The sequence below is a fragment of the Myotis nattereri genome (genome assembly GCF_964212035.1).
Source record: "Myotis nattereri genome assembly, chromosome: 3".
Taxonomy (NCBI): Eukaryota; Metazoa; Chordata; class Mammalia; order Chiroptera; family Vespertilionidae; genus Myotis; species Myotis nattereri.
In genome coordinates this window covers 211,937,793-211,962,360 of record NC_138077.1, presented here as the reverse complement: position 1 = coordinate 211,962,360, position 24,568 = coordinate 211,937,793, and the positions used below count along the sequence as shown (strand labels likewise).

Below are 24,568 nucleotides of genomic sequence, written 5' to 3'. Positions count from 1 at the left end.
AGTTGGTTAGAGCGTTGTCCTAATACATCCAGGTTGCGGTTCAATGCCTGGTCATGGATAAGTGGAACAACAAATCGATGTTTCTGTCTAAAAGTCAATTAAAAAAAACCAAACAAGCCCAGAGACTGCAAACATGTGCTAGCAAAGATGTTTCCTTAAAAACAGTTCCTGTAAACTCATGTGGTCCAGAGACATGTCCAACACCCCAGGCCACTATAGAGCCCAAACACAGCTTCCTGGAAAATGGGTCAACAGTGCCTGTCTCGCTTCAGACAGGGCCCCAGGAACAGGTCCCTTGGTCGGCAATTCTTCTGCCAATCAATGCAAGGAACGGCTTCATTTCTGCTGCATCAGTTGTCAATCACCAGTGCTTACTGGGGCCTCACCATCAAGCCCCATTCGCGGCAGTCTTTCAGAGAGGAATGCACCTGAAAGGATTCCTACCTACACTTGCCCTTGAACCCAAGAGTGATAAATGCCTTTACCTGCCAGTCACTGTTTTAAAAACCAGAGTCAAATTGTTGACATTACAGCAAACTGAAAAATACTCATGCCTATTTGCCGCTTTGGAGTTAGATAAAGCCGCCAGTAAGACTGCCCCGCCCAGTTCGATAACTCACTTTCCTCAGAATCAGTTCTCAGATAGAAAGCAGTCATGAAAGCCTGGAAGGGCTAGTGTGCGAGGCTGTGTGAGTTCCGCCATGAGTGGTGGAAGCAGGGTTTTGTATGGTCATAGTTTGGAGATCATGGTTTAAGATGTGAATGGGTGCAGACTAAACAAGGGCTGGACTATGATGGCTTTGTGAGGTCACCTTAACCAGAGTCCTGTTATCTAGGTACTAATCGAGGTATTACTGTAAAGCTATTTCCCAGACATAACTGTAAACACTGATCAGCTGACTTTATCACCCTGAGTGATCTCCACAGGCCTGACAGAATCAGTTATGTCTTAAATCAGGGCTTCAGGTCCTCATACCACCCCCCACCCCCCTCCGGAAATCCCACCTGTGAACTGGCACTTCACCTGGCCAGTGGAGGTGTCCTGGTCACCTCCCTTCTGATTAACTGCCCTATGGATTTTGGATTTGCTCAGACTAACCCTACAATCACAGAAGCTAATTCCTTGTGATAAATCTCTTAATAGAGATATCTTCACCTACAGGTGCTTCTGTGGGTTAAATCCTGAGAGGAAAGCAATGATTAAGAATGTCTGTCCACCAGGGGGCCTCCTCATCTCAACTGAATATTAAAGCACAACTCAATAGGCTGATCAAGTTATATTAGGGGAAGAAACATAAACACTAAACTTCAAGAGGCAGATGTCAATAAACTCCTTGTCCTTTTTTTCACAGCACACAGCCTCTCACTAACTCTTGCAGGCCTATGGCAATGCCCCGTGAGTTCACGACACAAGGACAGAGAGACTCACACACGCACAGAGTATTCCTAAGGACACTGAAGACTTTATTTTGCACACAAAACCACTGGGGATCTTGCCTGTGGACACCTCGGAGATTACAATGTAGATGCACTTGGCTCCAGACACTTGAGAAGCGAGGTGAGAAGAACAATGATTTGGACCAGTCACATGACTACAGGGCTAGGGTTTCCACCAGGGTTTCGATGTCAGGCTTGGCTTTGTAGCAGTTCTAAGAAGCAGTGAGAACACCACAGGGAGGGGAGAGGCAGAGGCCCCTGCAGGTATCGGCTGGGGGCCTTGGGCTGCCCGTGCAGATGTCAGGAGCAGAGGTCTAATTAGCCGACTGGTGACCGCGGGGCTCTGGTGACCGCGGGGCTCGGGCTCGCCTGCCCAGAGCTTACTTGGCCAGGGGGTTTCTGAAGTTCCTGCCAGCAAACTTGGCCTTGCTGCCCAGCTCCTCCTCGATTCTTGGGAAGCAGATGGATAGAGGGGGAGGGAAACACAGAAGTCAAATCTCAACTCAGTACGTTTTCTCACCCAGAGAAGTCGAGACAACTTATTCTTGAATTCTCTAAAATTGAGCGTTTCTGAGATGCTGAGAACACTCAGCTCCCTTCCTCCCAATCCACTCGGCAGATTGTCATCCATCTGCAGCCCCATCTCCTCCTCTCCACCCCCTCAATGTTTCAATTGTTATTTCTTTAAAAATGAAAGGCAGCCCTGGCCAGTTCGGCTCAGTGGATGGAGCGTTGGCCTGCGGACTCAGGGGTCCCGGGTTCGATTCCGGTCAAGGGCATGTACCTTGGTTGAGGACACAACCCCAGTGGGAGATGTGCAGGGGGCAGCTGATCGATGTTTCTCTCTCATCAGTGTTTCTGACTCTCTATCCCTCTCCCTTACTCTTATGGGAAATCAATAAAATATATTAAAAAAAAAAAAAAAAGAAAGGCAAATCCAGTTTCTCTAACAAGCAAGAAGCATGGGGAAGGAAGTAGGGGAACTTAGTGTGAACATGGGATACCGAACAGATGAAAACGTGGTGCTGACATTATAGACTTTCTACTAATTTGGGGCACCATAATGACAGCGTAGTTATCTAAACAATATCCTGATCTGAAAAAGATACACACTGAAGTACATGAAATCCTAAGTCATTTGGAATTTGCTTTAAAATCACAAGCAGGGTGTAGAGACAAGCATGGAGGAACAGTGACAGCTGTCGAGTCTGGGTGATGTTTCTTTTATGCTTAAAATTTTCCAGGATTGAGGTAGAAGCGAGTTATAAAATCATTAAGGCTTTTACAATTTTACATGTGCAACGCGGAGTGTTCCCTCTACCACCAGCAGATGGCAGCATTGTACCGACCAGGGCCTGCTTTGGGGCCATGCTACAGGCCACCGTAGGTTCTGCAGCCATCTCTGCTCTAGTCTGGCACTGCTCAGGCCCCTGAACTGCACAGGCCCCCAGAGCCAGGAGCTCCTAGTGGAGGGCAGTACCCACACCCAGGGCAGGCGGCCTCTTTACCTGAGGATCTGGTTGTACTTGGCCAAGCGCTCCGATCGGCAAGGAGCACCAGTCTTGATCTGGAGGAGAAAAGACAGGTCATGCTTGCTTACAGTGGGCCTCGAGTCTTGGGAGACATTTTGGGCAAGGGGAGTGTGTTATGGAGAGAAAACCATTTCTTAAGGAGGATCTCTGACCCTAGGAAGAAGGGGACAAAGGGACCTACACAGACACACACACATGAAAAAGGGGCCTCCAGGACCCCATTTGTGGGAGCTCCTTACCTGCCCAGTGCAGAGCCCCACCACCAGGTCGGCGATGAAGGTGTCTTCAGTCTCCCCAGAGCGATGGGACACCATGACGCCCCACCCGTTGGACTGGGCCAGCTTGCACCTAGAAGCAGGAAACAACCCAGATGCCGCTGACTCCATTTCCACCGGAGCCCCTGGCCCTCTGATGGCCCGACTCACCACCCCTGGCAGGAGACCAGGGAGGGCTCTGGACCCAGGAGCAGGCGGCCTGGGGAGATGATGACCCTCGCCCTCTGCACTCACGCGACCCCGGACGGACCTCATCAGCCCTCTAGTCACATTTAAAAAACCTGGGTTCAGCTGTCCTGAGGGGAGCGAGACTTGTCTTCCCCTGACGTTCTCCGGGTGAAATGAAATTACAAGTCTGGGTCATGAAGCGGATCAGGATTAGGCAACAACTGCCTAAGGCCCTAGTCCCCTTGGTGACATTGCTCACTTCACAAGCCACTCCAACTTCCAATGTGAAACCCCGTTACAGCTCCAGGCAGGAGGGCCCCCCACACAGAGAGGCGCTCCCAGAAGCTCGGACCCTGGCCGCGTGGGGCTGCTCCCGGGGACACTCACGCCTGAATAGACTCGGTCACGGAGCCGATCTGGTTCACTTTGAGCAGGAGGCAGTTGCACGACTTCTCGCTCACGGCCTTGGCAATCCGCTTCGGGTTGGTCACCGTGAGGTCGTCCCCCACCACCTGGATCTTCGTGCTGGCAGTGAACTTGCGCCACGCTTCCCAGTCGTCCTGGTCGAAGGGGTCTTCGATCGACACCACTGAGGAGAGGAGGGCCACGCCGCATCAGTGTGAGCCCCCAGCCTGCCTCACTTCGCAGCCCGCCTGGCCTCACACCCCCCACCTGCAGGGCAGGAACGGCCCGGCTCATGTGTTAGAACACTCTGCTCCCCTCACTCCTGGAACGGCCGCCCACAACTCTGGGACTCGCGGTTACTAGTGAGCGGGCACTCACCTGCCCGTGGTGGGCTGCATCTGGGCTCTGCCCTGACCAGGCTATCTAGCTCCGCGGTTACACGCAGGGGCTTAACGGCAGCCTTTCTGGTCTGAAATCTCACCCCCCCATATGCTGAGTGCCCTTGGGCACCTTACTGACTGCTGTGCCAGTTCCCCTCTTATGAAACGGTATGGAGAGTCCCTACCTATCCTGTGTACACTAAGTGAGCCCAGTGCCAGAGGAGCGCCCGGCCCAGGCTGCCTATGAGGCTCTCTCCTCACGGCTGTGACGAAGCATTTGCTCAGGAGGTTGCTGGGACAGTGACAGAGAGCAGCCCACTGTGTAGACTGGCACTTAGAACCACCCGAGTCTGCTGACCTGGCACCCGCGAGGCCCCTGCGCTGTGCGCACTGGAACCGGAAGAGCCCCAGCGGGGGCGCTGCAGCCTTTGGCGGCTGCCTTGCTGCACGGCAGTGGCTGGAGAAGGGAGACGGTGCTCGGAGCACTCACCTGGGTAGTCCTTGATGAAGGACTTGTACAGGTTGGCCAGCTCGTCGTGGGTGATGTACCTGTTGGGGTCATCGGGTGACTTGAAGTCCAGGTCATACTTCCCGGACTTGAAGAACTCGGAGGCAGCCACGTCCATGCCGATGACCACCTTGTCGGTGTAGCCGGCTTTCCCGATGGCGTTCTTCAGCAGCTCCAGGGCTGGAAAGAGTTGGCGGCGACAAGTTTGGAAACCAGTCAGGTAGAGATAAAGTTTTCTTTAATAGCTGCCAAATGGGAACCGTAACAAAGAGGGGCTCTGGCCCCAACCACCAGTTTCAAGGAACCTGGTTCCCCTTTTCTGCTTTGGTCAGCACCCCTAGCGCACCACCAAGTGGGAAATCCAATCCTGACTCAGAACAGAGGTGCTCACTGACAGCTGCTCCCGAACGTAGCACCAGGAACGAACGCTGTGCTGGCCAAGGTACAGTTACAGTGACCAGCGAGACCAGCTGTCCCGGGGCACAGGGCTTTAAATAGAGCAAGGCTGGGATTCGAGAGGGAGGCTAGCTAGGGGGGCCCAGGATGGGGCCGTCTCCAGAGCCCCGGCTCAGCCTCACGTGGCAGCACTACCTGTAGGGAAACTGAAACACGTGGCCTCTGTTCCACAACAAACCCCCCAAGCGGTCGGTTAGGTTAAGCCACGGAAGGGCCATTCTGCAGGGCAGAGGGCCGATACCACCTCTGTCCTATGGCTGACCCGAAGAGCAGGTGGACGTTCTCTCTCACCAGGTGCCCTTGAAGGTTACCAAGGAAGCTTGAGCCCCTTTCCTTCCAAAACAAAAACACTCAGCAGTGACTTCCTGTGCTAAGACTTCCTGTACCCTCCACTCAATTCTCACACTGAATTCTGTGCCTACGGATTCACAGCAAAACAGCTTCTGTGAGCATTCCTGTGGTTAAAGGAACACATATTATGGATCACGGTTCTGAACAGGCGGTGTCTCCTTGAATAGAGATTTTAAATTCCTGCCATCGCCAGAGAGAACAAGAGAATAAACTGCCTCTACCCCACTTTAAGCAAACCACCAGGCTATTCAGAAGTCCAACTAATAGAAAATTCCTATTTTTCTAAAATGAAGTACTTGTTCCTACATCCCTCCCCAAACCCTGCAGTTTTGCACTTTGATGCTTGCTGAAGGCAGGCGGAAAGAGCTGCTCCGGGTGGCAGGTGTGGAAGACCGGCAGATGGGGCGGGGGGGGGGGGGTGTAGGGGTAAGACGGGGACGTGGGGCAGAACTCAGGACGGGCCCTTCAGAGCCTCACCTTCCTTATTCTCCAGGATGTTGGGAGCAAAGCCACCTTCGTCCCCCACGTTGGTGGCGTCTTTCCCATACTTCTCCTTGATGACGTTCTTCAGGTTGTGGTAAACCTCGGCCCCAATGCGCATGGCTTCCCTGAAGTTGGCGGCGCCGACAGGGAGGATCATGAACTCCTGCATGGCCAGCTTGTTGCCAGCGTGAGAACCACCGTTGATGACATTCAAAGCCTGGGAGAGGCAGAGAGAAGTACAGGCTCAGTCCAGAGAAGCCTGCCAGATGGCAAGCCACCGACATCCAACTGCACGGCCACGGGTGGCTAATAGCTCCCTGGTCACCCTGATAACCCCAACGGACACCATCAGAGGCACTCACCCTTCTAGCACTGGCTATTCCTCAGTGAATGCACACAGCCCAGCAAATACGATTTTCACCCCCTATCCTATATAATAAAGAGCTAATATGCTAATTGGACTGAACAGCAGAAAGACTGTCCAGGTCATCCGGACGAAACGGGCTGCGAGGGCCGAGCCCCTTGCACCAATTTCGTGCATCGGGCCTCTAGTCAATAATAAAGACCCGGGGACAGGGAAGCTGAGTCACCAGCTCAAGCTCACGCTTAGCAAGTGGCAGAGGAGTTGCCTGCCGCTGAGACCACCAGAGCCTGCTCGAACCACCATGTTGGGAGCCACAGGTGGACAAGTTCATGACGTGGTGGTCTTGGGTCCCACAAGAAAGCCAATGCTCAACTCCCAAAGCAGCCACTCACCGGAACTGGCAGGACGACCTCGGTGTTGCCAGCCAGGTCAGCAATGTGGCGGTACAGGGGCACCCCCTTCTCAACAGCCCCAGCCTTGCAGACGGCCAGGGACACTCCCAGAATGGCGTTGGCACCGAATTTAGCTGGAACAGAACAGAGTTAAATGGAGGGATCCTTACTCATTAGCCTTTCTCCTGCTGCCTCCCGCCTGCTAGTGCACCTTGGGTTGATCCTGAATCTTTTCCTCTCATCTCATTTACTCCCCATGTTCAAGCTAAAATGCAAACTGCATCCCAGGGGGCCTCGCCTGCCTTTTCCTGAGAAATCCCCTTTTCACTGTATGGACCTGCGTATAAAGGGCTCCTCTCTTTGAGAAACCCTCAGACATGCTGCTATCACCTGGTTATGCTCCTAACATCTGAAGCTGTGACTGACTAAGGCGAGGCAGGGAAATTCGGAGCGACCACAGATGTTCTTGTAGTTTGCTGTGAGGGACGATGTAACCTCTCCCCAAAGGGTTGCACGATCCCAGGAGATGCCACTTCCCAGCAAGGACCCCCTCGGACCACTTACACTTATTTTCCGTCCCGTCCATCTCTATCATCAGCTTGTCGATCTTCTCCTGCTCCACGACACTCAGCTTCTACAGGGAGAGGAAGTGAGGTCACCCCATTTGCATGGCCTTTGGGAGCGATGTAAGTTTGGAACTGTGCGAAGTCCACATCAGTTCTGGTATACATTTGTTTGGCAGGAAAAAGGGGGAGCCGCACAAAACTTCCTTTCATCCCAGAGAAAACGGGAGACACAGACTGCCCTTCATTTGTTTTAATACCATCAGGCATTTCTCCAAGCACCAGGAATGCCTAAGATCTGGTGTCCTTGTGGGCAAAGGTTAGTCTGCTCAGGGAGTCCGAAGTCACATTTTACACGACAGAATCAACTTGTGATGCTAAGTTAGGTGCTATGACTACAAGTAGTGTGACTTCCCAAGCAATAATGAGCAATTCACTGTTCAAACGAGCCAAGCTACTCAAAGGCAGTTCCACCTCAGTGGTGCCTCATGGCCATCCGCAATGACGCAAAATGCAGCAGCTGATGGGAGATTGGATTCTTGCAAAATTATCTAGCAAAACAGCTGATAAATGATCAAAGTGAATACTTTTGGAGAGATTATGAATAAAATTGGTATCTTAAAAACTGGCTCAATGTCAATTTTTTTTTTAATATATTTTATTGATTTTTCACAGAGAGGAAGGGAGAGAGATAGAGAGCCAGAAACATCGATGAGAGAAACATCAATCAGCCGCCTCCTGCACACTCCCCACGGGGGATGTGCCCGCAACCAAGGTACATGCCCTTGACCGGAATTGAACCTGGGACTCTTGAGTCCATAGGCTGACGCTCTAGCCGCTGAGCCAAACCGGTCAGGGCATCAATGTCAATTTTTAATAAAAATTTATTATTACTGCCCTAACCGGTTTGGCTCAGTGGATAGAGTGTTGGCCTGCGGACTGAAAGGTTTCAGGTTCAATTCCGGCCAAGGGCATGAACCTTGGTTGCAGGCACATCCCCAGTACGGGGTATGCAGGATGCAGCTGATGTTTCTCACTCATCAATGTTTCTAACTCTCTATCCCTCTCTCTTCCTCTCTGTAAAAAATCAATATAATATATATATATATATATATATATAAATATAAAAAAAATTGATTATTACTTTAAAAACTTCGTAACTGAATCATAACAATATATCATTTTATTTATAGTTCCTTCTAGAAAACTCTAACATAAAACTGTATGTAACTCCATCATGCCATGTTAACAACTTGGTACCTTTTGCTTTTTGACAAGACATCTGTGGGAAAAGTCAAGTTACTTAAGCAGCTGGCTTCAGGGACCAACCCTCACTACGAGTTAGATTGACGTATGTCCTCCCCAAGGGAAAAAACGCCCAGGAAAGCCCCGTGCACTGTTAGTCATGCCAGGTAAGGGCACAAAGAACAGGGCTGTTCGCCGGCAGGGCAGTAACAAGAAACTGGGACTAGTTACAGAGTTCATGAAGGCCAGGCCAAAATAAGCCACCAGCATACAGGCTGCATTCTGAGGGGCGGGACCACACCCGAGAAGAGACAGGCGGCTGTGGAGGGTTTGGGCCGTGAGAACGTCTCCAGCCAGGGGCTTTCAAATCACCCCCTTGTGCAAGGGCCACAGGAGCTATGGAGCGAGGAATAAACCGGCTGAGGAGGTCGGGCTTTTGGTCCCAGCCCCACTTCACCAACAGCAGCTCTACTTCTAATATGTTTACGTATTGGGGTCCCAAGTAAGACCCAACAAGAGCTCACTGTTAAGTCAGCAGAAATATAATAAATAATTCCACAGCTCATGAAAAATGAGTCAGTCACCATGGACACTACGCCCAACACCCCTGGATGTTAACTCCCCAAAGGGCAAGATAGTTGGAGGGAAGTCAGGGCTGTAAGGCAGCCTCCCCGCCTCCCTCCCAATTCCATGCACTGTTAGTTGTGGACACACAGGGAGTTGGTTAAAATGGCAAAATTATTCTCCTGCTGACAGGGAGTCCAACCGGCTTCTTCAGCGCTCAGAATGAGCTCCTCCATAAACAGGGGCCCGCTGGCCCGGGAGAGCTCTGATGGCATTAATATTTATTCGTTACCAGGAGGCAGGTCCTACCTTGCTAACCAGGGCAGGCGCAATAGTTTTATTGATGTGCTCAACAGCCTTGGAGACACCTAGAAGGAGCAATCAAATCAAATTACTGACATTAATGAAAAACAGGCTTGAGCAGCATTGCTGAGAGAACCAGATGCGAACCCAGCTAGTCCGAAGCCCACCGAAGACCTTCAATGGCACCTCCTTCAAATCCCCATCTCTCTCTCCCCCCGAAATCAAAGGGCTTTCCGGCCCAGGCTCAGTGCTCACCTAGGAGCCGGGGTTAGAGCCGCACACAGAGCAGACACCCCAGTGTCTGAGGGGCGGTTAGTTGGCAAGACCATGCACTGGAAACACCAGCTGCAAAACTCAAGGGCGTGCAATGCGTTACCTGCGTGCACAAGGCAGGCGCCAGGAACTCATTAATATACTTAACGGGTCTGGAGACACCTGACCAGTGGAGACCGACAGAGAAGGAGAAAAGAACAGAAGAGAAAGGCTGTGAAGGACAGTGAGGGAGAGAGGAAACAGAAGGCGGGAGAATACTGCAGGGCCGGAGCTCACCCTCATTACAATCAAGGCACAGCACTGTCCTGGTTCAGACAGTACAGGCCTGGGCCCCGAGCCACCGTAACCCGTGGGAGGGCCCTTTGCAGACAGACCACGGGGCAGACTGAGAACACTGCCTGCCTACGGCGCCATGGCCAGGCCCGGGCCCAGCGTTTCAATACTGCCCCGCCCCCGCAGCCTTCTTAGACTTTTTCCTATTTGTCCTCTTCCAGGGCAAATGGAGATTTTTTTTGTCTCTATAAGATTCTGTCTCTCTGGAAGAACCAATTTCTGCCCCTGGGGTGAGCGCAGTGACTAGCCCCCAGAGGCCAGCCCTGCCGAGTGATGCTGTGGATCAGTCAACAAAGATCAAGCCGCACACTGACCTGCAAGCCACCGTTAGCCAGACCTTCCAGATACTTCCCTCCTGACCCCGCAGGGGGCGGATGGTCAGCGCTCAGAATGAGCCCTGAGCCCTCCCGGGAGACGGGCAAGGCTTTTTGTTAGTATTAATGAACATGACTTCTTATCCAGAGGTTCCCTGGCCTACCCAGGAGTTTCACAGACTGGAGACAAGCCACAATAGAAACAGACTGTAAGGCTTGCCCCAGCCTCAGTGGTTGGGATAGTCCATGCACCGAAAGGGTCGTGGGTTCGGTGCCCAGTCAGGGTGTATACGGGAGGCCATTGTTGATGCTTGTCTCTTACATTGGTGCCCCCGCCCCCCCCCCGCCCCCCCGCAAGAGAAGCCTAGGCGCAGCCACGCTCCAGGCAGCTTGTGGGCGCCGATGCTTACCCTTCCCCAGATAGCGCGTCTTGTCATTGTCGCGAAGCTCTAGAGCCTCGTAGATACCAGTTGAGGCACCACTGGGCACAGCAGCTCTGAAGAGACCTGGGTGGTGAGGGAGAGGGAACGAAACAGTGACGGTTAGGCACACAGTTACAGCCCTCAGCCACCGATGACACAGGCTATAAGAAAACACTGCTACTTCCTTCCTCCGACTGGGAGACTCAGATGTCTGTTCTTCCTGCCTTTCAGTTTGCACGATCCTGCAAGGCAGACCCTACAGCAAAGCTGGCGAAGTTCCTGAGTGTAAGAAGCTCTAGAGCAGAGCTTCTCAAACTGTAACGTGCACACGTCTTCCCTGGGGAATCTTGCAAAAATGCAGAGCACCAACCCGGAGCTCTGTGGGTCTGGGTCTCTAAGGAGCTCGCAGAGCTGGTGCCCACAGCTGGTCTGAGGCCCACGCCAGCAGCACTGCCCAATACAACACGCGAGCCACTTACAGGGCTTTACGATTTTCTAGCAGCTGTGCTCAAGTTGCAACTTAAAAACAGGGAGTAAATTTAACATTTAAATTCAATGTCTCCAAGATAGTATAATTTCAACTCATGATCAACAGCAACACTATGAGGTATTCCAGCCAGTCCAGCCGCAGGGCCCTGTTGCTAAGCCACCCTTGGACAACCTTGAGATCCGGCCGCCAGCTTCCAAGTCTTGAAAGTATTGGCTTAAGAGGAAACCCTACGGCTCGGCCGTTCCAGTTTAAGCAGTGATAGTGCCACTTGGGGATTCTCTGCAGAACAGGAAGCCAGAAAGCAGGACAGACTTGGGGAAGAGGAATCCAGATAACAAAGTGCAGAGTTTAACACCAGAAGACAGTCAAGCACGGAACCATCGTCTGCAGATACAGGAACCAGTCACCCAGCGAAGCCTGCACTGTGGAGGGGAAAATGCAAAGCTTGGGAGACAGTGTCAAAGTCGGTACCGAGGAGATCTGACCACACAGGGCAGACAGTCTCCTCAATCTTCTGGAAAGTGTGAGGCATTTCCTCACGGGAGGTCTGTGAAGAACTCGTGGGTGTGAAGGCAAATGAACAAAGAAAAATATCAGCTGGGCATTGTAATCAAATGGTGTATTCGAATGCCTGTCGCTGCCATGACTGTGCGAGCAGGACACACGCCTGGCTCTCTATCCATCAAGCACTGGACCAGGTGAAGAAGGGACGAAAGCAAGATGACCCTAATGTGATCCAGGGACCTGGGGTGACAAGTGTGGGGCAGGTTTGACTGGAAGCAATGGACCACTCGGGTGGGGGAAGTGGGTTGGCTACACGGGAACTCTATACCTTCCACTCAACTCTGCTGTGAACGTAAAACTGCTCTAGAAAATAAACTCTAAGGAAGGAAGAAGTGATGAAAGGCTAACAAATCTATTTCCTGTTTTATCTGAAAAGGGTTAAGACACACAAGAGGGAAAGTTCCATTTATTTAAATTTAAAAAAAATTAATTTTAGTCATAAAATGTTTCAAAGAATATGGCCCCACTCCCAACATTCTTCTAGTGTCTTGGATCTTTTTTCGAGCCCATTAATTTCCCAGTGGAAAGTTCCACCGGCTGACTAAGCAAGCCAACCCGTAAGAGGCAAGGAAATCCTGGGCATCCTGGGAGCGCCCATGCACACGCCCATGCACGCGCCCTACGCCCCAGCTCAGAGGGAACCCCACTCTGAGAACGCCCACCACAGTGGGTAACCAGAGGTAGAACACAGGCGGACTTTCGTCCAATGACATCTAGACTCAAGGGCTTTCTCTTCCTGGACAAGGTGGAGAGGAGAGGCGGCCAGGGTGGGAAGGGAAGGGCCGGAGTTTCCTCAGCCTGGCCTGTGAGTCACAGGTGTGACTCAGCTCTGACTGGCAGGTGTTCACGTGCTCAGCACACTGAGTGACTCTACCCAACCTCCTGCTCCAACCTCACCCACAATGCCCACTTAGAAGCTAGCTGAGGTGCTGGTGGAGGTCACACAGGCTACAGAGGAACTTTGAGTCCCCATCCTATTTTTCCATGTGAGCAAACTCTCCCTAGGGATAACTAAGGGCCTTTGGAACAGCCCAACACCCCAAAGTGAAGCCTGTACCCAATCCCTGGTTAGAGAGCGATTTCTGGAAACAAGCTGACAGTGCTATATTCCATGTGCATTTGCTTATCCGGTCACATCAAGCTTGGAAGCAAACCACTGATGGGCCTATTTAGGGTCAAGGGACACAGCAAGACCAGGACGCCTGCCTTACAACCCCCCATCCCCAGCCAGGAATCACAACCTACCAGCAGATGCGGGCAAGAAAGGCGTTATTTCAGCAATAGACTGTTTCCTGCCTCAGACTCTGTCACTTTAAGGAAGTTTTCAAAAGTGGAGTGTGGTGGAAGGAACTAGAGCAGGGTTCTCAACCTGTGGGTCGCGACCCCTTTGGCGGTCGAACGACCCTTTCACAGGGGTCGCCTGAGACCATCCTGCATATCAGATATTTACATGACGATTCATAACAGTAGCAACATTACAGTTATGAAGTAGCAACGAAAATAATTATATGGTTGGGTCACAACATGAGGAACACTATTTAAAGGGCCAGAAGGTTGAGAACCACTGAACTAGAGAAACAGGTGGCGCATACATACCTTTTGCGGTGTAGAGATCCACCTCAACAGTGGGGTTCCCACGAGAGTCGAAGATCTCTCTGGCGTGCACCTTCAGAATAGACATGGTGAATGTCTGTGGGGAAAGAGTTCACACAATAAGCCATAACGCAGCCTTGGGATCATTCATCCAAGGGATCACTTCCGAGGACTCCTAGACTAGATAGAACCTGGGCTGAATACTGGATGCATTCAGAAGGCCCAGAAACTGGGCGGCTAGCGTGGGGAGAAGCCTGCTGGGAAGCAGTGGGAATTGCTCCTAAGAAAGCAGGGTAGGCCAGCTTTGCAAGGCCTCGGGCCCCAGCAGCTCAGGCCTGGCCCTGTAAGCAAAGCCTGAAGAGGTGTGTGCCAGGAAAAAGCAAAGCCAGCAGGAGAGATTCATGTGCCGAGGGAGAACGGCTGAAGAGGGGGCAGTTGGAAACTGATTATTGCCATTCGTTAAGGAGGGTTGGCATTGCCCATGGAGAGGCAAGGGGACAGGAAGGTCACAGGCAAAACCATTTAGCACTAAATATGGGTGGGGCGGGGGTGGAGGCAGGAGGAAAATCTGATTTGTAGTGGAACGGAGGATTTAACGTTTGGGCCAGACTTCATCCAGCTAAACCGGAGGTGGCAGCAGGCCGCCCCACTGGGGGTATTAGATAACCAGGGAGCCCCTTGGCCTCTGCACTGTGACCTTTGTCCTCCAGCTCTGGGCTTCCAAAACTCGCAGGACTTGGGTCTTTAGTAAGATAAGGACACGTCAATAATGACACCAATTAGCAGTTTTCAAAGGGCATTTTACCCCATTTAAAAAGTAATTATGAGCTGTTATGATTTCTAAGTAGAGGGAAGATTCCATCTTTGAGCACCAGGGCACTCAAGGGCAGGGCCTTCCTTTAAAGGCCCTTAACATCATCATCGTAGCTGCAAGAGCAACAGCACATCCTAAAGGAAGCCTTTCGCAGGAGCGGGCCTAAGGAGGACACTCGGGGCAGGTGTGGGAGAGGAGCTGAGCGAGTGTGCAGAAGCCATCACCCAGCCGGCTCCCTCCAATACACTCCGGGATGTTCTGAAGCAGCAAAGGGCATCTTTCCTTCTTTAAAGTCTCAAAATTAGGCCCTGAAGTCACTTCCGTGTAATAACGGAGCTTTACTCATGAGCGGATGGAAAGGTAGCGGGTTCTTATCGAACGTGCAAAAAAGCCACTGGTTTGTGCCCAGGTTTAGCCTGGATGCACTTTGAAGCACGTCTTCCCTTCGCCTCAGCGTCCCGGGCTGAGAGCTCATTTTCCGCTTCATTTTAGGGACATGAGACGAAGTAATCAACTTGTTCCATGACGTGAGAATAAAATTCAACGCGTGCTTAAACGATGTGGGAAAGTCATTGGGGCTCAGGGCGCACAGGCAGGCAGGAAGATGGGTCTCATCGGGGTCTTCACAGCTTTCCCCTGCTGGGCCCGAGCCCCGGCCCTGGCCCCCGGGCAGCGTGGGCGGACCACGTGGTCGCGGCGCATAAGCCCGGGGGCGACTCAACCCGCGGCCCGCGCCGGCCAAGGCCAAGACCACGGAGCGGAGAGGCCAGCGCGCCGGCGGCTTCCTTACAGCCACACCCTCCGTCGGTGCGACCGGGCCGGCAGCCGGGGCCGGGCCGGGCCGGGCGAGGTCGCCGGGAGGGCTCCCAACTCCACGGCTCGGCCGCGGCCGCCCCGAAATTAACCCCCTCGGAGGGTACACTAGTCGCCGCTCATTCCGGGACAGCGACGGGCGGACACCCGGCCGCCACCTGCAGGCCCGGGGCCGCCCGCGGGCGCAGGGCGGCTGGTGGGGGAGGGGAAGGCGGCTCCCGCGCATCGCCCTCCCGGTCCCTCGCTCCATTTTAGGGCGGGCCCGGCTGGGACGAGCACCCCGGGCTAGGCCTGCATCTCCCCCAAACCTTCACTCCCAGCGCCTGGTCCCGAGCGGCCTGCGCGCTCGGCTCCCGACCTCCCCGTGCAGGTCTGTGGCCTCGCCCCTCCGTAACCCAGGCGGTCCCTCCGGGGAGAGCCGGCGCCGCGCCCCCGCCTCGACCTCGCCGATCCCCCGGCTCCGTGTCCGAAGGGCCGGAGGACCCCGCGCCGCCCGCCTGGGCGCGGCCCCTCGCGAGCCCTTACCTGGCCGCCGGACGTCGCCCGAGGAAGAAGGGAGCAGCGGACACGCGGGGCGAGCGCTTAGTCACAATGTGCGGCGCGGAGGGGACTGAGCCTGTGCCTGCGCCGGAGGCCGGGACTTCCCGCCCGGCCCCGGGAGGCCCCGCCCACGCCACGCCCCTTCCGTGCCGCCGCGCCATTGGCCCGGCGCGCTGTCACTCGGACCCTCCCCTCCGGGAAACGGGGGCGCCTCAGGCCCCTGCGGCTGCGGGAAGGAGGGGGGCGACGACCCGCGGGGGTGGGGCGCTGCAGGGCTGGGGGCCCCTGGCTCCCCGGCGGCTGGGTGGGGGTGCGGGCGAGGCCCCGCCCCACTTTACTCCCTCCCCCCGTTGGGACCCCCGGTTCCGTGGCGCGGTACCCCAGGGGAGGGGCGTGGTGCGCGGCCGGCATGAGGCTCCCGGGATCCGTCACGTACTCCGAGTCCCGCACGCACGCAGCGTCGCTCCGGCGCCGCACGTCGAGCCCCCGACCTTGATGACGACCTTCGCAGCCCCTCCCTTCTCTCAGCCGCTCCCCCACCGCCCCGCAGCGGGGCGTCGGAGACCCCGTCGCCTAGAGACGCGGGGGGCCCAGGGGGGGGTCCTCGGAGCCGCGTCCTCCCGCCCCCTCCCCGGGGCCTGGTGCCCCCGCCGGCGCCTGTGCGCTGGGCTCCCCGCCGCCGGCCTAGGTGACCCCGTCCTTTTGTCCTTGTGCGAGGGTCAGACTCGAGTGCCAGGCCCGATGGCCGAAAGGAAGTTCGCTCTGGTTTGATCACAGCCAGTCCTGTGCGAGCGCTTCGCTTCCTGCGTGTCACGCACAGCTCCGCGAGCATCCGCAGAGTCAGTTCATTCATTCACCCTCGTTAATGTTGCATCTCGAAAGGAGACGTCCTCTCCCTCCCTCCCCGCCGCGGTGGAGCCGATCTACCTGGCTTCCTGCGAAGCGCGCGTGGAAGGATTTGGACCGGATTTGCACACGGATGCGGGGGTTTTCTCAAAGCTGGAAGCAGGACATACTCTACGGTAGTCTGGAGAATGAAGCAGGAAGGTGTGAGCGCAGTGATTTTCCATTTCCGATAAAAAAAGAACGGAACATTTCAAATCTGTTCTGCAGCACACGCCCCCGCTCCAAGCGGGTGCTGAGGCCATCACTTAGCTTTCCAGTAGAGTCATTGTTGTATTTCTCAGCATTCCTCTTGGTCTGTAAGTCTGAAGGCTAAAACGATGCCATTCATAGCCGTATTTTCCAATTGCCTTGCATAGAGACATTCTAATGTGTATTTGGATTTAATTATTATTTCTTCTGGTCAGCAGCAAAAACTGCCTTTCTTCCTTAATTCCTAGCATTAAAATATATACATATATATATATATATATATATATATATATATATATCTCCCAATGCTACTGGCTTAGATTTCCAAGACATCCAGTAAAGGTGAAGGTGAAGAAGACCTTTTGAATCCACGGTATTTGTTTTCCACTAAGAAGCAAGAACTTTAGGATTAAATTAAGCAAAAACAACAACAACAACAAGGAAATTGTAAAATGTTTCCTAAAGCGTCAGATGAACTTTGCAAGCAGAATTTGTGATTTCACCAGCAATAAACTGACGTTTCAGACTGCTTAAAACCAAGATCCCAGCCCTATGACTCAGCAGCTAAATCAACAGCTAACATCTCTTAAATCATCTCTACAGAAATCAGCTCTTACTTTCAGAGCAATTTTAGGGTGTGGCCCTTAACAGGCTCCAAAACAATCTTTTATTTTACCTTAAAGTGGTTAGAGAGAGAAACTGCTCTCTGGCCAGAACCAGTGATTCCTCGCAGGAAATCAAATATGGAACATGATCACAGATAGCTGCTGTTGCAAGATTCTTGGGACCACAGCACAGAATCCTGAGCCAGCACTTGGACCTCAAATTGTAGCTCACATGTTAACGATTAATGGTGCCCTCAGATCTTTCCCAAAACCCACAGGCTGCCAAATGCCCTCCTCATCTCCATGGCTCCTGAGGCTTTGTTAGCAGGCGGTGCAGGGACGTTGACCTTTTTACAGGCATTTAGTTGGTAGTCAGCACTGACGAATGTGCTTGTTGAGCAATTTCATTGAGTGGCATACCAATGGCGCTCACCTTGCTGGTGGGCTGGGAGGGGAAATGAGTGCCCGAAGCTGTTGTCAGAAGACTCCACCTGGAGGCACTGGAAGTAGCACCAGTGAGACCATTGCGGCTGGACACTGAGGTTGAGAGAAGGTGAATTTGCAGTAGCCTGTGGCTTGTGTTTCCCTGGTTGAACACTGCCTGTTGGCTGAAAAAGTGGCAGGTCTCCAGCCATATAGGAAACTTCAGGGTTGCATACGTGGCCCAAGGGAGGTACGAGAGCAGAGGAGTTAGGGAGGCCTTCAGGGGATCTAGATCAGTGATGGCGAACCTATGACACGCGTGTCAGAGGTGACACTTGAACTCATTTTTTTAGTTGATTTTTCTTTGTTAAATGGCATTTAAATATATAAAGTAAATATCAAAAATATAAGTCTTTGTTTTACTATGGTTGCAAATAACAAAAAATTTCTATATGTGACACGGCACCAGAGTTAAGTTAGGGTTTTTCAAAATGCTGACATGCCGAGCTCAAAAGGTTCGCCATCACTGATCTAGATGGACGGTCCCTCCACATAACATACCGTGAAGATTTGTGTGTTTATCAATATTTCACACACACCAAAGACTGCATGAGCCCCAGAGGGAAAAGCCTTCAGAAGGACGGGGCGCCTTTTGATTCACTGACAGAGCAGGATTTCCACGGAGGCTCCACATGGACCACAAGATAATGAGGACCCCCCCCCCCCAACCTATCACCAATTACAACAGTGTGAGGCCTGTTTTCTGCCAGCTGTCAGTCATTTAACCCTGGCGACAAGTTCGGGACTGGGTTGCATGGATCATCTCCACTTCTCAGGGGGCTAGCTGACCTGCCCACCCCACAGCTAGTGAATGGAGGCACCAGGGACCGACCCCAACCACTGAGTCTCTTGCTCCTCCTCCCAGTGAACTTCACCCCAGCCTTGAGTTTGGGTGAGAGGCCGCAGCCCTGAACTTTATCCCAGGAGCCTTCCCATCCTTTGCATGTCCAGACCATGGCTATAACCACAGACACAGCTGAACTGTACCAGCTTCAGATTTGAGACACGTGGCTCAGGGTTTGCTGGGGACCGTATTCTCCCTAGAACAGTGGTTCTCAACCTTCCTAATGCCTCGACCCTTTAATACAGTTCCTCATGTTGTGGTGACCCCCAATTTCATTGTTACAAATTGAACATAATTAAAGCACAGTGATTCATCACAAAAACAACATGTAATTATATATGTGTTTTCCGATGGTCTTAGGCGACCCCTGTGAAAGGGTCGTTCGACTCCCAAAGGTGTGGCGACCCACAGGTTGAGAACCGCTGAGCTACAACAACTGCGAGGAGAGAGCAGCTCTGAGTGGGAGGGGCAGTTACATTGCATCACAATTCCAATTCCAGTTACAAAATGTCCCCCACCCCACACTTGGAATGCCGTTATCTGGCATCTCCTAACCCATGGTCGGCAAACTGCGGCTCGCGAGCCACATGCGGCTCTTTGGCCCCTTGAGTGTGGCTCTTCCTAAGCCTTAGGAGTACCCTAATTAAGTTAATAACAATGTACCTACCTATATAGTTTAAGTTTAAAAAATTTGGCTCTCAAAAGAAATTTCAGTCATTGTACTGTTGATATTTGGCTCTGTTGACTAATGAGTTTGCCGACGACTGTGACCTAAACAGGAGGGTAGGAAGTCTCTGATTTTCCAGGAACCCCGCACAGTTCTCCTGAAGTGAGGTCCCTGCCCTCCTGCGTTGGAAGTCCTGTCTGATCTCGGTTTTTGTTTGTTCCCTGACGGTCAGGATGCTGAGGGGAGAATGAAGTCCAGCCCAGCATTCGTCATAGCCTGTCCGCATCCTCTGTGGCAGTGGTTCTCAACCTTCTGGCCCTTTAAATACAGTTCCTCATGTTGTGACCCAACCATAAAATTATTTTCGTTGCTGCTTCATAACTAATGTTGCTACTGTTGTGAATTGTAATGTAAATATCTGATATGCAGGATGGTCTTAGGCGACCCCTGTGAAAGGGTCGTTCGACTGCCAAAGGGGTCGCGACCCACAGGTTGAGAACCGCTGCTCTATGGCGAGAGGAGCAATGCAGACCGGGTAGATTTATACCCGGCCGAGTGGGTCTCCTAGGGAGCTGGTCCCTGGTGGCTTAAAAGGAAGGAAATGTATTCTCAGTTCTGGAGTCCAGAGGTCTGAGGCAGCGTCTGTTCCTGGCCTCTGTCCAGCTTCTGGTGGTTGCTGGCCCTCCGTGGCTTGTAGATGTATCGCTTTAAACTGGCTGTGGTCTCATGCTTCCCCCTGTGTCTCTGTCTCCAAATCCTCTCTCTCTCTCTCTTTCTCTCAATATCTCCTTTGGCTATTTTTTTTAATCGTTTACTCAGTTTTTTAAACTGAAAAAAAAAAAAAAAAAAAGGCCTCACCCGACTCCTGGCTCAGGGTGATGGAGCAGCTGGCACTTAAGCAGCATTAACAGCCGATTCCCAGCCCCCAGGCAGGCCACGCTCCGAGGAAGGGAGCTCAGTTCTGCGTTAGGAGCCCACGGGGGGCCCTTCTGGGGAGGCAGGATGGTGGGGGCGCAGGACCATGCCCCCCACCCCCAGGAGGAGAGCAGACTTCAGGGGGACCTGAGAGCTGAACTCAGGTTGTTGAAGATCATGCAGCAAAGGGAATAGGTTTAATCTTGGTGGCTCCAGAAATAAGTACAATGACTACAGAGAGAAGGTTCCATGGAGGCCGAAGCAGCTCAATTTAAGAGAAAAACAGACTGAACCGTTTGCAAAATGATTCGCGGTTCCCGCCACTGGGCTGACAGTTGCTCCCTCTGTCGAAAAGGCTTCGCGGTGTGTAAATACTAGGCGAATTAAAGTGAGTTACCTCTCCATCCTTCAGAGAGCTTTAGAACATCTTTTTTAAAAAAACATTTTTAAAACTATACTTTTATTGATTTCATAGATGAAGGGAGAGGGAGAGAGAGAAACATCAATGATGAGAGAGAATCATTGATTGGCTGCCTCTGGCACCCTCCCCCCCCCCCCCCACCAGGGATCAAGCCCACAACCCAGGCATGTGCCCTTGACCTGAATTGAACCTGGGACATTTCAGTCCACAGGCCGATGCTCTATCCACTGAGCCAAACCGGCTAGGACTAGAACATCTCTATGATCACTCGAGAAACCTTGAGATTAAAATACAGAAAAGGAAACAAAAGCCCCAAGCTTGGGCATCAACACCACATCCTGGGCTTCTGCCTCTTAGTCCATTCATCACAAGTAGATGTCTGCATCCTGGGAAGACAAAGATGCTTCTGTTAGTTCCCAGGGGAAGTCGCCCTGTTTGGACACGGCCCCAGCCTCGCTGGTGTGGTGCTGAGGGCAGAGGGGCCGTCTGTGGCCAGTGCCAAGGTCTCTCCCTCGGTCCCATCCTAACGGTGCCCTTGGTTTCCCGCCAGATCCACCGGTGCCAGCTCCCCACGCAGGCGCTTCTTCCAGGAGTTAAATTTATTCTCGTCCGTCAGAGGAGTGGCCACCCCTGGTCCCATTTACTGACAAGCACAGTTTCTTCATCTGGGCAGGAGCCTGCGCATGGACATTCAGAGGCGCAAGGAGCGCCGGAACTTCCCCCAGTCAGCATTCTGTCTCCAGGATTCATCCATGTTACTTTATGCAATGGATTTTGTAAATGTATTTTGATTGATTTCAGAGAGGAAGGGAGAGGGGGACAGAGAGAGAAACATCAATGATGAGAGAGAATCACCCATCGGCTGCTTCCTGCACGACCCCCACTGGGGATGGAGCCTGCAACTGAGGCCTATGTCCTGACTGGGAATCGAACCATGACCTCTTGGTTCATAGGTCATGGCTCAACTGCTGAACTCCACCAGTTAGTTTGGGGTTCTCCCCCCAATAGTGGGTAGATTCACACAGAGTTTTGGGGTGTTCTTAGACATAGGTAAGGGAGAGGGCACCCCCTCCTTGTTTGCTTCACATCTGAGCTCTTCTGAAGAGTTCTGTGCACAGTGACGATTACGAAATACTTTCCACCGACAGATACAGCCCCCGCCGTCCAGGCGCCTGGCTGGCGGATGCAGCAGCACAGGCGGCCATGATGCCACATTAAACGCTGAGGGTGCTACATGCCCCTGCGCATGAGAATCCGTCTGCGCCGAAGGTATTTGAGAGCAGGGTTTCCCCCTGAACTGCTTTTTCTGTCCAAAAGCAGAACCTCTCAACAGGACTCAGTTGTCATCAGCCCCCTCCCTGGCAGCAAGCAGGGAGGACTGCCAGGCATCGGCACAAAACGGTCCCCTCTCCCATCCCTTCCTCAGGGCCCTCCCTCCGCTCTCCCCCTGTGAAGACGGTATGTAAACCCCGACTCTAATCACCTCCTTGAGTTGAAGCGTAGGAACCTCCATCCTGTATGAAACTGCTCTTTGAAACTCTCTGCTATAGTTAGATAGTCCCTAGTCCTGTAAACACTGTCATTATAAACTCTGTCACTTTAACACAGTCTGTTATTCTGTAAAATGACTTTGTTTTTTAGTTCAAATAACAGAAAAAGATAAACTTAACTGTCTGACCTTGCAAGCTGGCCATCTAATGAAATAGACTAAAATAGACCAATACTAATAATAATTTGAAGTACTCAGTACGTATTCAAGGTTACAACTGTCTGTAACAATAACTCACACAGAGCCCTTTGTAATATCTGCAAACAGGCTCGAAGAGTATAAATACGGAGACTTTCTGTATGTGGGGTTCAGAATTTGACAGAGGTAATCTGCTCTGAACCTGCGCGCAGTAAAGATGACTCCTAACTAATTGGCTCATTCGGCGTCTTGTCCAGCTCGCTGATTTGCGATACAACAGAGCCGCGTTTCTATGGGGCTCCCCCGCATGATCGGTCCTTTCACAGCGGAATTTGCAGGCCCCACAGCCTGAACACAAGAGAGTAGAGGGAAAGGACTTTCCCTGACAGTGTCTTGCCCGGGGGAGCAACACCTCTGGTTTCCGAGTTGTGTTGAAAGATCACTTGTGTTACACATTCCAGAGTGCCCTGGCTCTCCCTCCGCTGGTCAAGGTTCATCCAACAAATATTTATCCAAGTCCGGCACAGGCCAGGCGCCGCTGGGGGCTGAAGGCAGGACAGAGAGCGAGGCAAAGCTCTTGCAGTCACGGCAGCTACACTGGGTGCAGTCGTTGGCCGCCGTCGCGGCGGAGATCCTTAAAAAGGTTCTCACGGTGCGGTGTGCGTGGATAATATGGCCTTTATTCCATATTGAACAATTTCTCAATATATAAATCCAGCAGCTGATATCTTTACAGCATCTCCTGTTTGTTTGTTTTTAAATAGGACAGGAAAGAAGCAGCTGTGTGTTTTTACTGTTTGCTTTAAAAACTATGAAAGCACTCTCTGCCGGTTATAAAAACTTCGAAAGAAACAGAAGCGTACCCCTGCCCTGTTCCTCCGTATTTGGCTTCCCACTGTTAACAGGCTGGCGTGTGACTCTCAGGAGTTTTCCTGTCTATGCTAAGGAACATACACACTCACACAGAGATGGAGACACACACACTCATACGGAGATGGAGACATACACACTCATACGGAGATGGAGACGCACACACTCATACGGAGATGGAGACGCACACACTCATACGGAGATGGAGACGTACACACTCATACGGAGATGGAGACTCACACACTCATACGGAGATGGAGACTCACACACTCATACGGAGATGGAGAAACACACACACTCATACGGAGATGGAGAAACACACACACTCATACGGAGATGGAGAAACATACACACTCATACGGAGATGGAGACACACACACTCATACGGAGATGGAGACACACACACTCATACGGAGATGGAGACACACACACTCATACGGAGATGGAGACACACACACACTCATACGGAGATGGAGACACACACACACTCATACGGAGATGGAGACACACACACTCATACGGAGATGGAGACACACACACTCATACGGAGATGGAGACGTACACACTCATACGGAGATGGAGACGTACACACTCATACGGAGATGGAGACGTACACACTCATACGGAGATGGAGACGTACACACTCATACAGAGATGGAGACATACACACTCATACGGAGATGGAGACACACACACTCATACAGAGATGAAGACGTACGTAAAAACCCCCGACGTGGAACAATGCTAGATGTATCGGTCTGCGGTTTTCTCTTTTCCCCACCCTACTGTATCACGTGCACCTTTCCGAGTACACCAAGGGGTTTATCTGTTCTTGCTCTTCCTAAGGCTGCGTTTAGTGTCATAGTTTAAATATCACACATGATGTAATTAGTGTCCTGCTAATGGACATTTAAGTTGTTCCAAAATTCTCCCTCTTTTTTATTTACTTACTAGAGGCCTGGTGCATGAAATTCATGTATGGTGGGGGTTCCCTCAGCCCAGCTTGCACCCTCTCCAATCTGGGACCCCTTGGGGGATGTCTGACTGCCGGACATCCCTCTCACAATCCTGGACCACTGGCTCCTAATCGCTCACCTGCCTGCCTGCCTGGCAGCCCCTAACTGCCCCCCCACCAGCTTGGTTGCCCTTAACTGCCCCCACCTGCCCCCTCCCTGCCAGCCTGGTCATTCCTACTGCCCCCCTGCCGCCTGGTCACCCCTTACTGCCCCCCCTGCTGGCTTGGTCACCCCTTACTGCCCCGCTGCTGGCTTGGTCACCCCTTGGTCCCCCCCCCCCGCTGGCCTGGTCGCCCCTCACTGCCCCCCCTGCCAACCTGGTCGCCCCACGCAGCCTGCTGTTCAGTCATTTGGTGGTCCCTCACTGACCCCCCTGCTGGCCT

The 24,568-nt window shown here is 52.5% G+C and overlaps 1 protein-coding gene across 2 annotated transcripts; it reads right to left on the bottom strand.

Annotated features, from left to right (window-relative positions):
• Positions 1 to 1,443: 1,443 nt before the first annotated feature.
• On the bottom strand, positions 1,444 to 16,659 carry ENO1 (enolase 1). 2 transcript variants are annotated; one of them, XM_081085555.1, is made up of 12 exons: positions 16,510 to 16,659; positions 13,419 to 13,512; positions 10,757 to 10,852; positions 9,433 to 9,491; positions 7,316 to 7,385; positions 6,752 to 6,885; positions 5,990 to 6,212; positions 4,688 to 4,885; positions 3,800 to 4,001; positions 3,209 to 3,317; positions 2,946 to 3,004; positions 1,444 to 1,887 (listed from the first exon to the last, which is right to left on the bottom strand). In XM_081085555.1, the coding sequence occupies exons 2-12, from the start codon at positions 13,501 to 13,503 to the stop codon at positions 1,818 to 1,820; spliced, it is 1,305 nt and encodes a 434-aa protein (XP_080941681.1). In that variant the 5' UTR covers positions 13,504 to 13,512; positions 16,510 to 16,659; the 3' UTR covers positions 1,444 to 1,817. The 2 variants fall into 2 exon arrangements, with proteins under 2 accessions (XP_080941681.1, XP_080941680.1); XM_081085554.1 differs by lacking the exon at positions 16,510 to 16,659 and adding an exon at positions 15,568 to 15,719.
• Positions 16,660 to 24,568: the final 7,909 nt, after the last annotated feature.

What these genes read in the sequence shown, in the direction of transcription:
- ENO1 (XM_081085555.1), bottom strand. Translation starts at nt 13,503, where the DNA reads ATGTCTATTCTGAAGGTGCACGCCAGAGAGATCTTCGACTCTCGTGGG. An exon ending in GGATCTCTACACCGCAAAAG is followed by an intron (nt 10,853 to 13,418) that starts GTATGTATGCGC and finishes CTCACCACCCAG; the next exon opens with GTCTCTTCAGAGCTGCTGTG. An exon ending in CGCCTGCCCTGGTTAGCAAG is followed by an intron (nt 7,386 to 9,432) that starts GTAGGACCTGCC and finishes CTCTCCCTGTAG; the next exon opens with AAGCTGAGTGTCGTGGAGCA.